The following is an 18841-nucleotide window of genomic DNA, read 5'->3' as shown; positions in this document are numbered from 1 at the left end:
ACAATGCTCATGATATGGGCTTCACACCAGAAACCCTGAAGGACTACAGTCTTGTAATGTCCAGAACACTTTAATCGTTAGCATTCTGGGTAGGCTGAATTGTCCTAATAACTATAATGGTGTCAAAATAACATGTTTAAATTAAAGCACTGCAAAGATCTGGTGTTAAAAAAAGTTCATGTAACTTTTGAGGTAATGTGATTTGAAGGATAGGATACGTGATATTCAGAAAGCATTGTTACATTGTACAAGGAAAAGGCATCAATGTTCACGAGCATTTAATTTGCAATTTGAGACATCTGATTTTTGTGTCAGCATGAAGGCTTTATTTATCATCTGTATATAAATAAGAACATGTGACAGAAACCTGTCCAGTGACACAGCTGTTCATAAAATCCAATCATAATATACCATTACAAAAGAAGCCAACATCCAATAAATACAAATGTAACATTAAAAAAAGATGTCTATACAGTACAAAGTTTTCTTGATTATCTACAATGTCCTTATCTGAAAAATTAACCCCATTTTCTTTTGTCAAACTCTGAATAAAATCCTCCCAACATTTCATGTCCTGGCATTAAAAACAAATTGTAACCATTTTTATTTGTTCTCGCAAAACAAAAAAAAAGGAAGGGGAGAGGAGTCCTGGTACTATTGGAATGTAGCTTCAGAAAACAAAACCATTCAGCCCTGCAGAACATTTATTAAAACATTTGTAAAAAAAACCACTAGGGTCAAAGGTTAAACGGCTTCCCTCAATAATGGTATCCATGGTGATAGGAGCCCCTCTGATAGTCATCCTGGTAGCCGTCATGGTACCCCTGATGGTGATATCCATAACCCCCATATTCATCTTCCGGACACCTCATTCCCAAAGACTGCTGGATGGCCATTTCCTGCCGTCGGAGCTGCATGGAGTCCACAAGGTCATAGATAATCGCCATAGACCACATGGGAGAGGGGTACCAGGACTTCACATTGCCGTCCTTCCCAACCAGGAGCATGGAGAAATACTCCGGACTGATCTGGAAGTAGTTCCGAATGTCCTTCACCAAGGACATGGAGAGGCCTTCGCGGTCCACGGTAGCACTTCCTGCGAACAGGCAGAGAAAGAATTTTATAGCCCCCCTCGCCAGACTACAATTAGGTGGATCCCAGAGCACTTTCAGACTCCTCACAGTCCAAGACTTACGCAGAAGCTCTCCAATTGAGAGCACTTAGGGGTACTTTTAAGCATCTTTAAAGGAGTACTGTAAGAAGCTGTGAATCTATACATTTTTCTAACACTTGAGCTCTTGTTTGTACTGAAATTGTAGCGAAAATCTCAGCAGCAGAAATTGTTGCAGCTGTTTATATATTTGCACAATGTTCAAAAAGCATTTTGTTACCGTGGAAACCAAGGCCTGGCACTCACCTACTGCCTTGGCTCAGTGATATTTCAATTATAAACTGTGTCTTTTGTGGCCAAAAGTCTTTGTTTTCTGGAGAAAATAAAGCGCTAATCTTACACAAATCACTCACTTATTCCCCTTTGACTCATTATTACATAGCACATTATTAATAATTTGTATTAAAATAAGAAAGTTTAGAGACTTTGTATTCATCTTTTCATTGTAGGCATTCAGGATTCTGTAAGGTATGAATGTAGAAATACAACTCTTCCACAGAGCTGTAACTTTTGTCTTACAGTATCTTCAAAAGCTGGTATCCCACATTTGGACTAAGCTATTTTTCAAGCTGACATATACTGACATATATATTACTAATGAGAATTTAAGGGGTTTATTCATTTTCACATCGCACACTTGAAATGATATCATGAATTGACAATATGGTCTGTGTATTTAACAGGATATACTGAACATGTCCAGTGTAGTCAGGTTGGTAGACAAAATTAGGAGGAATAGTAATACAGGAGTTGCAAAGGAAATTTTAAAAGATTTAGACAAAAAAAGCATTAAAAAGGACAAGGGGATGTATATTTTAAAATATAAAATGGATGTTATGTTAAAATTGTACAATTCAATAATAAAACCTCTTTTTAGAATATTGTGTAAAGTTTTGGTCACTACAGTGCACAAAAGAATCGGTTCATAGAAGAGCAACCAGACTACATTCCCGCACTTAAAGGAATATCCCACACTGACAGGATGAAGTAAATTAACCTTTTTTGTTTTGAACAGAGAAGATTATAAGGGGGCCTCACACAAGTATTCAAAATGTCATCAATAAAGTCAGTTCAACAGACTTCCACAAAACAGTAAAATGTGAACCAGAAGACACAATGGATATCTTGGGTTTAGGATCAATTTTCTTAATTTCAAATTCCTGTTTCTAACTACCATATGGGACACATGGTCAGAATGGTTTTCTCTGGTTTGTAAAAGTTCTTGTTATTTAGAATATTGGGTATAGTATTGGTTGGTACTGTACATCACATTGTTTGTAACCGTTCTTGTGTTCTTATGCCTGACACAAAATCGCCATCATGGGCTTGGAAACTACCTGGAGTGCAAAGCAGTGGCAGTGGCACAGCTCTGCTTTTTACTCAGCTGTTTTTTAAAAACCTGCCAAAGTCTTGTGAAACCGTATTGGCCTGAGACCAAAGATACAGTAGATCTCGGCAGTGAGAGCTGGACTGAAATCGCAGACAGAGCTTTGCTGTACATTCAAACTGTCTTTCGCTGTAATGTTCCGTCTGTTTTATAACTGCTTTCTGACAGTTTCAGAACAGACAATGAATCAATGTTCCCTGTTTTGTTATGATGATTTGGTCATTTTTTTTCCCGTCACTGTCAATATACTTTTCTAATGTACTGCCATTTTTCTCAATATTAAGCCCTAGGATAACACAATAGGAGAGTAAATTAAAAATTATGGATTTATGAATATTACAAATTGAATGAAGGTGTAACACCAGCAAACACAACTCTGCACACCACCAAAGTAGCCATTGTTTCCTCCTCTTAAGAGGGTGCAGAATTCCAAACGGCTTCGCCCTACAGGTGGACAAACACAAAAGGGAATTGAACATTTCTGTGGTTTTACCACTCCCAACGACTTCATATATCCCCGGTTCCTCCTTTCTTACTGCAAAATATTTCTTCTTGGCCTACATCCTCCTGACTTCCCAGACTGCTGTGTCTGTTAGAGGGCCTGGAACGGCAGCAGCAGGCCTGACCACAGAGGTCTACCTGCCACACTGCGGGTCACCTACAGTACTTCAGGCTGCACAAAGCCCAGCTGTGTCAATACAAGACGCTGGAGCTCTGTTATCTTTCCGAGCCACCGATTCAACTACTGGCAACTACTGCAAGAGGAGGGAAATACAGAAGGTTTTTGTCCTTATTTTTAAGTGAATGTCTTGAACTTAAGACAACTGTGAAAGACAGGAGAGTGCACAGTGCGGTTTGGCTGCCCCCATTCCTTATCACATGAATGTTCAAAGTGCTTTGTTGAATCACATCATAGTCACATTAGACCCAGAGAGTTTAGCTTCACCAATTATGGATGGAACCAAATATCATTTGTTAAAGGAGGCCTACCTTTCAGGTCATTCATAACATCTGAGTATTTTTTTCCAGGCCAAAATGTTTTCTTATTTATATACATTGAGTATAAAAAATATTCACTTCCAAAATTGAGGGTAGGACTCAGCAGCTTCATTCTAACCTAATTCCAGTATTTCCAGCTCAATTCCTGCGCATTTGTTTTTCCTAAGCTAGAATAGAAATGGGTAGAGTGGGTAGAAAAAATACCAACTCTGAGGTTCTTATACAAACACTTCAAAGGTTCCATCCATTTTCTTCTCTCAAGTAGTAAGTGTTGAACTGATGTATTGTGTATTTGCTCATCCAGTTCGACACAGAAACGTGGCTGACCTTCCTGGGAGACATTCCTGTCAGTGCAGTTTAAAACAAAAGCTGGGGAGGAGGTCACACCCTAATCTCGCCCACTTCCCCTGCACATACTGTACAAATCACACTTCTCGCTGACTCACACTCCTCCCTCCACCCCTTCTCCACTCTAGCAGCTGCACCCTGGTTCACACCAGAGATGCTGAAGTAGAGCAGTAACCTTACCATTGATAGGAAACAGCTCCAGTACCCCTCCTGCCTCAGGCCCGACACCAACTAGCTTCAGGATAGCCACGTGACGTAAACCTGGTGGCCAATAAAAGGTGTGTTAGTAGGACCATCTTCCTAAAAAGTAACAGAAGAGTAATCAATCAATTGTCAAATGCCTCAGAAGGTTATTCATCTGGGGAAGTATATTTGTACCGGCATTTGCTGTTATGTCCTCAAAATAGCCAAAGGTTAGGATCAATTTTATTTTCAGTCAACCAAGCTGACAGTCTTGTTCTCTGAATAACAGACATCCTTTTTTTACAGTAGTGGGAATTGCAATGCTTGTCATCACTGGAAAAGAAGCCGGAGGCTGTGCAGCTGGAAATGAAGTCTAGTTCAAACCAAACAAAAACAATCTTTTCCTTTTTGAATGCATGCTTTAACTGCATCAACCGTCAAACAAAACAGATTTGTCAGATCTGCACGTTCAGTGTACAAATGCAGCTACATTCCATAACTGAAGCTACAATTTTCTACTTTCAAATGTGCACATTTACCAACGTATATATTTACAAATAAAGGAAACATTCTTTTTAATGTTTGATTGTAAACATATGGCAGTTTAGAGACTATGAATAAGTGCATTTTAAACCGAGAGCAGGAGGCACTTCTTCACAGAGGATTGCAGCACTTCGAGAGCCAGCTGCTCGGCCACTTTGTTGAAGATAACATCTAACTTCTTTCAAGAGGTGGCCGAATGAGAACTGAGGCCAATTTCTGACTACCAGCCAAATGAGCCAGGTGGACCAACTGGCCTCATCTTGTTTATGTCCTTTCTCATGGTGCTATATCCAGCAGCAGTCAGCTGGTGTACAGATGAAATAAAATTCAGTTTTATTCTAGTATGCAAATAATAGACTAAAACATATTGACAAAGGATTAAAAGTGCTGTGAAAAAATTAAAATAGCAACATGCCATATGTAAAAAAACTAATATCGTTCGTAATTGGTTTTGGTAGAAGAATAATTTATTGCAAAGCATTTTGTGTCAATTTTGTGACCCCTGACATGACAAAATGACTAATAGAACATGAAAAGTCGAACAATAGCAATCTGTGGTATGATGTGTGTGTTTCAAAGCCACTTTTATAAACGTCTGGAGTGTGCATGACACAATAGGGCAATGAGCACAGTAAAACTCATCTTGTCTGCAAATGTCTTCTGAGTCATGGTGCTAAAATCCTGGCAAAGTCTTGCGGTTGTCTGGGAAACTGGGAAAATCTTTCAACTGACATTTGCAGCTGTCCACAAAAAAGGATAGCCATTTTCCACTGTGAGGAACCTTTGAATGACAATACGGTATTAAAATAAGGCTAGCTTTAATGAAATTGAATGTTGAAGTCGTGTGGTCTAGCTGAGGTAGTCGAGATGCTGACTCCCTTCAGTCTCTGTTGTGTGTAGAAGGGAATAAAACTGAGCCTCGGTCATTGTTCAGTCATCAGAACTCACGGAGGCCACAAGCTGCCGGAACTCACCCAGGTTGCAGGCTTGGCTGTTCAGAGCGTAGAGCTGCTGCTGATAGGCCCATTCCTCGTCAGACGGGGCGGAGATGACAAACAGCCTCCGCCTCCAGCGGAACCTGGAACCAGCGCACACAAGGGAAACCGCGTTAGTCCGTCAGCCTTGAGCCACAAACCCATTCCTGAGCAAACACGCTGAATACCCTAAATGTCTTTATGCAAAGGCAGAAATTAATTGTGTTTCTTGTGCTAAGGTTTTGACAAGCGCAGCTAAGCCTTGGACTCTGTTATGTTTATGGTCCAGAAAAGGTTTGAATTAAGGTTGAGGTTTAGGGGTTGAATGGGGTTAGGTTATTTCCCTTCTACGTAATATAACAGTTCCTTCATTATGTTTCAACTGGGCAAGTTAATACTGTCTGCAGGAGTCATTATTAGGCCTAATGAATAGCTAGGGTAGGTTTGGTCTTAGCTTAGGTGTATCATGTGTATTGTCACGTTACATACAATTACATTAGTGCTGATTAGAGAACAATATTGTTTAGAAAACGTCATTACATATTGTTTTGTTCCAAGCAAAACACACAACATAAAACCGGAAAGAAAGAAAGATACTAACAAAAACCTAGGGCTACATTACGAAAGAAGAAAAGCGGCTTCTACAAACAGTCTGGTTTTTGAATGAAATCTGCTGGAGGAGGTAGCCAGTTTTTCCACATGAGTCATTAGGACCATACTTTCGACTGCAGTGTCCAAAACCATGATGTAGTGTTGGCCCACTTAAAAAAAATCCCCCTGCAGTGTTAAGCCTGCACAAAAGCTCCATTTAATTACAGAAAATGCCTGATATTTGTCAAAAATCTCAGCCTTAGGTTGTACTGTTCATGCAATGCACACTAAAGGTCTGGAGGGTTTTCAAACTCCAGCAGTTTTGTAAGGTTGTATTTGGAACAGGACATAAGCAGGCAATGAGCTCACTAAAAGCAACATATATTCACAGGACGTTCAGGTATGAACTTGATTCAGCCTCTGTTGATTTAATATGAATTCAGACTTTCCACTTCAGTCATCCAGCAACTTCATTCCTCAGTCATGCGTTGTATAAAATGAAACAGTGCTGAGCTGGACATAGCCCAGCACTGTAACAAAAAATACAGGACTTTGGGCCTCCTGATAAGGTGTTTGCTCAGAGTACAGTGCATGATGAGCAACTGGCCAGCAAATGACAATTCAAAAAAAGGAGAAGGAATAAAAAGAATAATTCCACATTTACAAAAATAAAAATAAAGCATCTCTCAACAAAGGCTGAAAACCTGAACCCAACCAGGGAATGTAGTGGACTATTTTTAAAGGAAAAAATGTATTACATGACGAGGGACAGAGATAGGCAGATCCTTTGCAAATACTAGGAAACTTTTATGATTTTAGAACATTATTTAGGTTAACGATACATTTGAATAAGCTGATTAGGAAATAGCAATAAATGTTTCATGCATGAACATGAATTAAACTGACACGTGAACTTGCTACTGAAACTTTATGGCAGGGCTGATCAATCCTGGTTCTGGAGGGCCGGTGTATCTGCAGGTTTTCATTCCAACTCAGCTCTGAGCGAAACCAGCTCATTACTGGTTTAACTGGACTGATGTATCAGCTTCTCCCAGCTCTTCATTTGCTTCTGCATTAAAGAAACCTTGAAAATTAGCAGACACACTGGCCCTACAGGACCGGGACTGGACAGCCCTGGTCTGTGTCCTGGAGAGACTCGCAACCCTGTCGTTTTTGTTCTATCCTAGCCCTTGATGAGTTAATTAATCTCTTTGAGCTTCCACTGTCATCAACCCTCCAGCACACTGACGATCATGACAATCATGATTTGAAGAACGACACAGGGCCTTTCCTCCGTTGTTAGCAGTACACATTGCTGTCCTGCACAATTATAATGCGGCCTTCACAAGAGTGCCACAATACTCCGAAATGCCGAAATGTCACAATTATGAACCCAAACTTATTAACTGTCATGCGCTGCTCCTACCTTGACAGGAAGTTCTCCAGGGATCTTGGCTTGTCTTCCTTTTTGCAAAGCACTCCCTCTTTCTTCTGCTTCTCCATCTCCTTGATGCGCGAGGGAAAGGTGTCGATGTAGTCAAACACGGCCTTCATTGCAATGGGCACCTCGTAGTATTGCTGGGGTGGGGGAAAGGCAGAACAAGAAGTCAAGAATATGGACAAACATACTGTATAGGTAGAGGGTATTCTCCTGAGCAGCTGGGGACAAAAGCAAAATCTTGGATACTGTGCAGGGTATGTCCGACCCTGGTCCCATATAGCCCCAGTCCACTTAGTCTTACAGATCACCCAATTCCCCCCTTTAAAAAAAAAAAAGAGAAACACTTGCAACTTATTGTTCAATTAAGCAAGTTATTTGTTCTATTAAGAGAACTGTGTTCCTTTATAAATGCTGAAGGGTATTATGATTTTTGTTCCAAACGATCTCAAAACTAGACCTAGATCTAACCAATCCCTTGATTGATTGATTGATTAATTGATTGATCGATTTAACGATTGATCGATCGATCCCGGTCTTTAGATATTGTTAAGTGCTCATGAAACCTGCCGGACCGGGGCTGGACCGGGGCCTTCAGAACCCGGGCCGAGGTCCCCTGCCGTAGGGAAACTGAAGTGTAGTGAAATTATCTCGCCGAGCTCCAAACAGGTTTTGGCTGTTTTCAGCTCTTAAACTACAAGCAGCCTCTGAACTACAGCATTTCATAAGGAAATTAAGAACCCAGGCTTTTGACGAGAAAACAACTAGAAAAAAGCTGTTAGCACAATTAAAGCTTCGATTTCCTAACGAGGCTGGGAAGCTGGGCTGAAATGAAAAGCAGCAGGCTTGTGGACCTGATGGACCTGGACTGGGAACCTCTGACTCAAGTGTGTGTTTTGTTTGGTGAAAGGAAATGCCTGCTCAAACCATTACTTCTGTCTGCAGAGGAATCCACTATGACAGTTCAACATTAATTAGTAGTTTCTGGTAAAATTCCTTGCCAAGAATTGTGGGTTATTTCTTGGGGCTTCTCACCAGTAGATGTCAGTAGAATATGGATAATTGTAATAACTACGACCAATTAAGCAAGATTAAACCTCCAAGAAAACTGCTGCAGTACCTGCTTCCCTTTAACTTGAGGGACACAGTTCTGTTAATATTATATTCTTCTTTGTAATTAATTTTAATCAGTTAATTTTCATTGCTCAACTTTTCTCAGGTTGTTTCTAACGTTCTTTTCATATAATTGTTTGGAAGAATGGATATAAGAGTCTTTAGCACCAAAGCAACTTATATAAAATGATGTACATTTTATATAATTTACAATATACCCTTGTAGCAGTCCTAGCAAAGAGATAGTGTACAACATACCACCAAGCACAAAAAGCAGCAGACACAAACACCATAATTTCTCATTGTACACTTCTCCAGTTTCAGCTATAATGAGAAGAGGCTACTTGAGTAGCACGGGCCATGAAAAAGCTACACACCTTTTATGTTCCCAACCTGAAAATATGCATTCAAGCATGTAAGCATTTTCTGCTTTATTTTGTCGTTTTGGGTTTTATTACTGTGAATTGAACATAGAGTGTTATGCCACACTCCCGAAAGACTCGTCATTCCACCTCGCATTCCAGCGAGGGTTCCCAATTAGCCCTTTTTCCCAGCCTATTTAACGCTGCCTCACACTCTTCCCTGCGCTCAGTATCAGGGTTTTCCTGGCTACAGCTGCTCCCAGTTTCATTGTTATTTACTACTGGGTTTTTATCTTCCTGACCCTGGTTCGTTCCCCGTCTACGTCTCCTGGTTTCGGTTTTGGTACTTTTCCTCTTGTTCTGGTTTTGACTCTCGGCTTCCTCAAGGTTTACGGCTCCGCCTCTGGTTACTTGTACTTTTGCACCGACTAGTTTATCTTCGGCTTTCAGACCTCAGACTGTTCTTTCGACTACGCCTTTGGAGTTTGCCCTGGTTTTCTGCATAGGGTACTCACTACTTTTCGTAACATAGAGTTTTACAGCACAGTATTCGCATTCATATTTCACTGAGATTTCTAGTTCACTCTACAACACTGACAGCCACAAAGCAGATTCTTATTACGTTTATGCTGCTCCTGCTGAAGCTCAGCACACAGTCCTGTCTTTGTATATAACATCCGTCAGCAGAAACCCCCTCGATACACCCCGGCTTATATGCAATAGTGTTTGACTTGGACAGAGTAGAAAGTCAAGGTTTCCAAAATTAAATACTGCAGAATGAAAATACGGTTATCCAAGACATGGGAGTTAACATGACAAGTCAGCAAGTACTGCATTTATAGGTGAGTCATCCCAATGTGCTTGAGACCCAAAGACATCAAAGACTGGCCTCTCTAATGGGGGGAAACTGTAAAACTGTAGAAAAGAAGGCACTACTTGTTAACCTTGTAACATTTCTAATTCTAAGTTGTTTTATATGTGGGCAGAGCCTGGCCTATCAAGTCCAAAGCAATGTTTAAACTGTCCAGTTTAAAAAGAAGACTAAAAACCACTTCCACACACATGATATAAATAATGATCTTCTGTACGGGTTCCTGCATCAGGACTCAAAGTGATGCTCAGGATGAGTTGCCAGACAATGCTTGTGTCAGTTTTTGTTCTGGCCTTACCTATATTCTTAATTTCATTGTCAATTATTTGCTCTGCAGATGCCCTTGACCAGGGCGAGACGCCTTTATCCAGGGCACTAACCTTAACTTTCATGTCGAAGTCGGTGAGCACCATGAAGAAGTCATTGTAGGTCATGCCATACTCCTTCCTCAGCTCGATGATGAGCTCCTGGTTCAAGAGGTCGTCTTCCTTCAGGCCTTTCATAGGCTTATCATGCTCTGTGACAGACAACACCAGAGCAGCGTCAATAGCACACAGAGGGTTACTCACAGGGACTGGCAAGAGTCATGGCAGTAAAATACGTGAGTTTGTCCTTTAGGAACCGAGCTTGGAGTGGAACTGAGCGATTGAGACTAAAATTGCAACATTTTCAAAATGCGTGATGACTATGTGCAGTTTTAACGCAAGGCAAGAGAAAGAGCTCAAATAAATCTGTCAAAAGACACAAGTCTACTGACTTTATGGCATGTACAGTATGTGCTTCTCTCACTCTCATCCAGGGTGTGATTGCTGCCTCTCAGGCCTGAGCCTGAGCCAGTACACAGTGCCTCCTCCAAACAGTGAGGAATTCTCCTCTGCCTGAAGGAGAACTGTGGGAGAATGCAAACACTATTCTGTGCTAGGGCGTGCTAGAACATTACATCATCGTAACGGGCTCGTCAACACCACAGGTATAGAAGCATTTTGAAAAAGGAGCACAATTCCATTAGTTCTGGAGAAACTACATTTAACATGGCAGAACCCCAGAGATGGGGACGTGATGTAACACGCATACTGCTGTGTGCCTTTAACTTTCCATTTGTTCTGGGCAAAACCTTTTCTTCAGAGAAACGGACAGTGAAGTCAATTACTACTTCTCAGGAAAAGGCCATTCCCTAAGTGCTGGAAACAAGATGAGAGGAACCAACCTTCCAACACTTATTTATTTTCCTTTCTTTTAAAGTCGGGGAGTTCCTGCTTCTAACCAGACAAACCTGATAAAAACATATCTTCTAAAACCGGAAGATCAAGCGTTCAAAAAAGTTTGTTTTTTCTCTATCCAAGAGCTGACATGTATGGGAAAGAAACATTTTTTTTGGCTTTAAACAGTTCAGTTTAGCCTTTTTATCCTTGAGCATTTTGGAGAATCCCCATTTAAATATTCATTTTGACTGCCTTTGGGTTTAATATAGGTTAAGACAATCCACTTGGCTCAGCTCCTTAGGTAAGCAACAGAAGTTGTTGTTAGAGCTTAATAGGGAACAACTGCCTCCCTCTCCTTTCAACTTGAGCATCTGGCACTGAGCTGTAAGCGCTCACCCTGACAGTCCACATGTGGCATTTGTCAGGGCCACATGTGCACCAGGAATACGCTCATTGGCTCCTCTGACACTGAGTCCACAATCTCGACTCCCGATACCGAGTGGCGTTTCTGGAGGATGTCAGGGTCATCCAGCAGAGCGCTCTTTCCATGACTGCAAAAAGGAAAGGGCTTAAGAGTTTTCTAAACAGAGATGTTTCAGACCTCTCCGAAGGGCATACAGTATGAAGACCTGTTAAAAAACATCTCACTAACACTCTCTCTCTACTGTATATAAATATAGAGGAGAACAGTGTAACGGTTCTTGATGTTCCCACCCTTGCCGCTCCTGCCCTGCCAGTTCGTCCCTCACTGCCTGGGCGCAAACCCGGGTCAAGGAGAACTTGCCGGCTGAGCTAAAGGAGAACTCCCTCAGCCCGAGCGGCTGAGATCCTTGTTATATGCAGGGGCGTATTCATTACAACAGCATTTTCCAGCTAAACAGATGTCTAAGAACATATAACAGGTTACAAACAAGAGAAGGCCATTCTGCCCAACTACCCTGTTTGAAGGTTTGCCATTAATTGATCCAGCGATCACATCCAGCTTTTTCTTAAAGGAAGCCAAGGTATTGGCTGGATCACTGGTTCCAGATTCCCACAACCCTCTGGGCAAAGAAGTACCTCCTGTTCTCACTTTTCAATGCCCTTCTATAAGAAAAAAGGCATTTCTACAAGACCCAGTAGGGCGAAAAAATCGTGGCTCAAACAACAGTGCAGCAAAATTCTCATTTCTGTCTCTGTCCAGGCAAACGAGACCTTAAATCTGTTTGCCGAGCAAACATTCCCAAGCTAGTTCCTGTGTCAGTGGGTTATGAAACATCTTTTTTTCACAGGCACCTGCAAAGGGCAAACTAGGAAGGCACCTGTGCCAAGTTACTTTTCTGTCAGGCTTATGAGCTTAGTCATTCTGACAGCGCCCATCTTCTCTCATGCTTCTGTTTCCCACTGGCCTGAGCAGTCATGTCAGGTCATTGGCTGCAAACACACCAGTCTGGTTCACATTTTTACCATCATTTATTATGGGGAGAGCAGGCCAAACAAGAAAAATAAATAAGTTTGAAGCCAAATTGTTTAATCCTTAATATCTGTCTTTTTTTAAAACAAAAAGGAAATGTAAGCAAACTCACAATTGTACAGGATGTTCAGACACAGGTTTGGTGTAGCCTGACAAGTACAGGAACTGTATTTTGTAAATACAGTCCACTTTTGTTTCCAGTGACCCAAGACCAAACTCCAGCACAGAATAAGTGTGAAGTAAGCTTGCTGCACTCTCCCACTTTATAAGGCTGAAGAGTCCCACTGGGCAGGAAAGGATGGCTATCTGACACTGGTCTCTCTCCCTACACTTCTGCTGGTGCAGCCCAGCCTTGCAGAGAGACTAGACTTTACAGAGTCAAGTAGCTCAAATAAATTTTTATTTTTGGAAATTAAGATCATGTTAGAAAGTGAGAGTGGAGAATGTACATGAATTTTCAGGTCAGAGCCCTATATTACCACAGCTTGAGTGCAGTGTTACCACCTAGTCAGAGCTTGAAATCTAAGCAAGGCTGTACCTCAGCATTACTGGGATGGGAGACCCCCAAGATAAAACAAACTGCTACTGTAACTGGTGGACCAGTAGGTGGCACTCTTTTCTTCTGGACCAGAATCTAATATTATGATGTTACGATGTTTTCTTCTGGACCAGAATCTAATATTGCGATATTACGATGACATGAGGTGCTATAGGACATGCTGTCAACACATTAAACTGGGAACATGACTGCTTCATCATTAAATTTTCCAGGGCTCTGTTTGTAAGAGCATACAGTAGGTTTCCTGGCTAAACTGCCCTTCTAGCTGGTCTCCTTAATAATCTCCCTTAAATCAACTGGAGAATCAGTTTTCTCTCCACTAGATCCACTGTGTATCTACACAGAATGGCTGCTGTACATCATCCGGGTGGATCACTTCACTTTAGTGGTGGATGAAGTCAATCTCTTCCTATAAGCAAAGTGATGGAATTCTTTGCGATGAAATTGGTGCATAAATACAAGTATGATGATTTTTAAAATACATGCTTATGCATGCAATCACTGTGCAATCACTTTTCTCTTCCATGATATCCCAAGGTTTATATCTTACTCACAGTTTACGTTTTTATATACAGTATCATTATAGGAAAACAAGCCTTTCTGACGTCTTCCAGACGGGCTTACTGTTGTTTCAGAGAAATTGCAAAACCAAAAAACAAAGCTCTTACCCAGTTGATAGTGGTCGATCTTCATGGTGTTATTAGTCAAAGTGCCAAAAATGGTGATGATGGAGACTTTTCTGATTGCCATCTCACACACGTGCTCCAGGTACTCATCCCTCTGCTGCACGTACATGTTGTGCTCCTCATGAGGCGAGGTGATCAGCTGGAGGAGAGAAAAGGTGGTGGCTGAATGTGCACAAGACTGACAATCCACTGGAATGAACACAGACAAAATCCATGCATGATCAGAGAGGCCACTCTCTCCCTGCAAGGGTCACAGCAACCTGCAGCCAGTCCCAGGGAGACAGGGCATGACGGCAGGCTATATCTTAGGCAGTCAGCATGACTTTAGGAACTCAGTGAATATGTAAACGCCACATATCGTAGAAGACACCTAACTCTGGAATCGAACCCAGGACCTGGGAGCTGTCAGAAAGCCATGCTAACCACTATACCAGGGTGTAAACCCAGTAAATGAAAAAAATTCACCATCTTGAGGAGGTGACCAGATTATGCTGTACGTTTTTACTCATGCAAAACATCATATATGAATATGTCATAGCTTCAGCTGGACTCTCCTAATGGAAGTTAAAGCCTGCCATGCCCCTGCTGTCTTGGCTATTCTGGCGTGAGTCTGAATCTGATCAAACAGGGCAGGCAGCTTGACACGAAACAGCTTCCCAGCCTGGCAGCGGAATAAGTTATCTCAGTCGGATAATCTGATAATCTTCTGAGCCCTAATGTGCTCAGACTGGGTATCTGAAAACCTTTACTGCTTTTTGTTTTGTTTAATCCCTGCGGGGAAGTGCTCTGCTGTAACAATAACAGATCAAGGAGGAAAAATGGTCTTTTTATATATGGAGAGGCAAAAAACAACACACAGTGACTTTGCACAGCTTTTGTCCTCCACACAACATTCCAGACCTCCTCCATAAAGCAAGCCATCAGCAAGCACACAAATGCTTCAGCATTTGAAGCTACTGTACTTCAGCTTGGGGTGCATTTAGTGAGTGAGTGAATGAGTGAGTTAGTGTTGCCATTTACCCCTTCCTCTTGACTGACTGGTATGACTTTCTGTTTGTTTTTTTTTTTTAAAAGTGACCTCTCCCCCACTGTTCACACTGCTTCATTGGAAAAATAATAAAGTGCCTCAGCCCTTAAAAATGTCTGTCCACACCCCCCTGAAACCGAGCTAAAGAAGTGTAGGATATATTATGCAGTGCTTTACTCCAGAGGTACAGTAGAAAAAACATTTTGAAACGTTTTTTTTTTTTACGAAGAAACTATATCCCCAATTAATAGCGCCATCGTAAATAAATTATTTATCGTCATAAAAATTCTTTTTAGAATAAAAAGGCGCACGCCCTGGAGCTGAAGTAACTCTTCGTTTCAAAACAAATCCCACACGGCAAATCGGGTCTTCAGTGAACTCTGTTCATGCAGCCGGTTTGTAGGACAGCTGGGGCACCTGGAGCTGTGCTACAGGTGTTCCTCGCACCTCCTGTTCTTTTTAGGAGGGCTGCCACAAGGAAGAGCCAAATAGTCGTCAAAAATCAGCCGGGGGACTTCCCGCTTCAATTTGGAAACCCTGGGGGGAATTCACGGAGCAGAGTAAAGCCGCACTTACGATGAGCCGTCGTCGATTTTCGAAGTAATCGAGGAAGGCGGCCAGAGAGCTCTTGGCCGGTGGCAGCGGCTTGGCGGGTTTCCGGTAGTCCTCCTTGTCCGGACTCTTGCTCCCTTTCTTGCCGCTCTTCTTGGGCCGGCCCTCGCCCTTGCCGTCCTTGCCCGGTTTGGCCTTCTTCTCCCCGTTCTCCTTCTTGGCCGCCTTCTCCGGCTTGTCTCCCTTCTTCTTCTTCTTCTCCGCCTTGCCGGCCTTGCCTTTGCCCTTCTTCTGGGGGCCCGCCTCCACCGCTGTCTCCTCCTCCACGGCCTCGCCGGGGGTGGGCCTCCCCCCGTCGTACTTGTCCTCGTACTCGTTGGTCAGGATTTTGGCGGCGCCCTTCTTCTTGGGGGGCCGGGCTTCTGTGGGCTTGTGCTGAGGTGGCGTAAGGTTGTACTCCTTGCGCCCATAATCCTTCTTGTCTGTGCGGTTGTCTCCCTGGCGGCCTGTGGTGTAGGCCTTTGTGTAGTACTCAGAAGGAGCAGTAGGATCTGGGGGTGCAGGAGTTTTGGGGTATTTGCTAGCAGGGGTGAAGGCCTGGTGTTGTCTCTCCTTGCGGTGGTCATTTCTCGTAGGGGGGTAATAGTAGGGCTCCGCAGTGGTGGGTCGGCGTCCTCCATGGTGGGAGTTTTGGCGCACCTCTGGCATCCAGTGAGGAGTGCCTGGAGCTTTAGGGGGGTTCTCAGTTGTCGGGGCGACCGTGGTCGTGGTGACGGCGCGTGTGGTGGGTGGGGCTGTGGTGGTTGTTGTGGTAGTCGTGGTGGTGGTTGGCCTAGTCGTTGTGGTTGTGGAGGTTGTTGTGGTGGTGGGGGGGGTTGTCGGTTTTGTGGTCGTTGTCGGCGGGGGCGCTGGGGTCTGCGTGGGCCGCCGGACCACCTTCCTCCCTGGCCTACTATCCTCCGGCGACTCAGTTCTCTGGGTGGGCCTGCCCCCCCCCGCGCCGCCGCCGTCCACCACTACGCCCTCCATGCCAGCCCCCTTACACTTCTGCACGAAACCCTTCTGCCTCAGCTTCTCGATCTTGCGCATCGGCGTCTGGTCGATCACCTCATAAAGGGCCTCCAGCCGCACCGGGTAGGGGTAGCGCTCCTCCACCTGCAGTGTCTTCCGCAGCAGCACCATCCCGAACTTGCCCTTTTCCAGCTTCAGGAAGCTCATCATCTTGGGGATGAGTGCCGGGTCCAGGGGCTCCTCGACGACCTTCCCCTCGCTGGTTATGCGGCGCACTGTCCCGCCCATCTCCCCCTCCTCGTGGAACATCACGATCTGCTGCACATGCCGGTCGGCCAGCTCGCAGTAGACGTCCGGCTTGAGCAGGCTCATCATAAGACGGTAGTAGCCCTCAGAGGCGTGCGGGGCGGAGATGACCCACACGCGATTTTTCCCTGCAAAACTCGCCAAGACGTTTGGGGAGCCTGCACCGGAAGACACGCGCACCGGTCTGGAGCGGGGCCCGGGAGTGCCATCATCCTGCACCATGCCTCTGGGGCTGTGCCTCCCAGAATCCCCCTGTCTCCTAGCGGGTAGCGCCTTCCTCTGCTGCTCTCTCCTGGAAGGAGCTGCGCTCTGGTCTCCTTGCATCTCTCCGGCTGAAACGGAGGAGGCAACCGCTGGATCAACTACCCTAGCGGAACGTCCCTGGGCCGCAGCGAAAGCACCTTTTTGCAAGCGTGTTTTGTTAAGCCTGGCTCGATGAATTGGCAGCGGCTTCAGTTTGGTATATCTGTCAACGGCTGAGATTTCAGAGGCGCATATGGCCCCCAGCGCAAGGAGCACGGCTAAACTGCACAGTAATGTCCGCATCATTTTACAGTCCTCGCAAACACAAGATCTGCTAGTAGAGAATATAGCAGCAGTTACAGCACATGGAGTTGATCGGCTTTTGAAGCTGCTGGGGTCCCCCTAGGATCGCTGTCCAGAAGCCAGATGATGCAGGCAAAAGCTGAGTTTACAGTTTTGCCTAGAAATCATAGCGCCCCTCGCTGAAAGTGATATCGAAGTGGCGTTTTCTTTGCAAACGACAAGGTGTTATTCAGATACAGAAAAAGAAGTATAAAAATGAAACGGCTTACTTTAAAATGGAAACAAGGCACTCATAAAAGCATACTGTTAAGGGAGCTGTCATTGATCTTCTCAGTTATGAATCTGAAACATTCTTGTCAATTGAAATTAAATCCATAAAAAGATGCGAACGTCGGGAAAATAAAATGTCTTCAACCAAGCTTTTTTTTAAAATGAATGTACAGCTGTTATTTTTATAAGTAAAGCAAAATCGTGGCAAACCCGATTCCCCCTGATCTTGAATCTTGAATGAAACTGCATTATTATTATGTTCTGTCCGATGTCTATTCGTCCAAAGTGTTTTTTTTTTCAGTTCAGAATTATATTCCAAAGAAAGGATCAAAGCTGTTAAACGTCTTCTTTGAGCAAATGCAGATATTTTATTAGCAAAATTGAAATGGCATTGAATAATCAAACAAAATAAATTTATCCGCTCCCATAAAATTCTTTCCTTTCCCTGATACTGTAGATCGCCTTTCAGTAACTCCAGACTGCAAACTTCCTCTAACTGGTAGAATTCAGCTACCGTGTAGTTTCTACCCTTTCATTCGGAGAGAGTTTTCCTCTGTTTCCGGCTGAGAAAGATTTTATACAGTCTGCACAGCCGAAGGAAATCTCAGGAAAAGTGACGACGGAGGGGAAAGGAAAAAAACTCTTCTTTTCCCCTTCTTTTGGATTCGATCCCAGAAATGTCAGGGAAACCACAGCCTCTGTGCCCTCTGGCGAGCTGAAACAAGGAGCGAACCACTTGAGAGAAAAGGTAGACAAAAACTACTGTATCTGCGATCTGAGCAGCGCCGCGACCCTCACTAGGAAAACGGGATGGAAAAATGGATTTGAACAACAAACACCGCCCCCCCCCCAAAAAAAAACTTTATCGAAAACTCGGTACTTAGATCTCTGCCGACGTCTACTTAAATGCTGGAAAATTCCGTTCATGTATGTTTAAAGGCAACCGGTTAGCCGTATATATTCAATATTTGCAAGCTATTGTGCATGGCTTCGCATTTATTTATAACCGCCGTCTCATAGAATAAGCTGTTTTTTTCTTACTTCATTTATGTTTTGTGTTGTTTTGTTTTATGTGTTGTTTTTACATATACAGTACGTTTGTCCAATAACCAATCCAAGAGAAAGAAAATCGTTTCTTTTGATCCTGGACCTGAGAGGTGTATTAAGTTTCGCATTGTTCCGTTGTTAAAAACTTTATTTGTATCATAATAAGAAATAATATGAGACAGTTTCAATTGCAACATTCCTC

At 43.3% G+C, this 18841-nt stretch overlaps 1 protein-coding gene across 1 annotated transcript; it reads right to left on the bottom strand.

The window, feature by feature from the left end:
- Positions 1-303: 303 nt before the first annotated feature.
- On the bottom strand, positions 304-17951 carry ccdc80 (coiled-coil domain containing 80). Its single transcript, XM_088913937.1, has 7 exons — positions 15484-17951; positions 13863-14019; positions 10361-10497; positions 7623-7774; positions 5606-5709; positions 4086-4166; positions 304-1096 (listed from the first exon to the last, which is right to left on the bottom strand). The coding sequence occupies exons 1-7, from the start codon at positions 17323-17325 to the stop codon at positions 759-761; spliced, it is 2811 nt and encodes a 936-aa protein (XP_088770063.1). The 5' UTR covers positions 17326-17951; the 3' UTR covers positions 304-758.
- Positions 17952-18841: the final 890 nt, after the last annotated feature.

Source organism: Atractosteus spatula, chromosome 4 (genome assembly GCF_055471065.1).
Source record: "Atractosteus spatula isolate fAtrSpa1 chromosome 4, fAtrSpa1.hap1, whole genome shotgun sequence".
Taxonomy (NCBI): Eukaryota; Metazoa; Chordata; class Actinopteri; order Semionotiformes; family Lepisosteidae; genus Atractosteus; species Atractosteus spatula.
The sequence above is the reverse complement of the archived record's forward strand: the minus strand, read 5'-3'. Positions and strand labels throughout refer to the sequence as shown.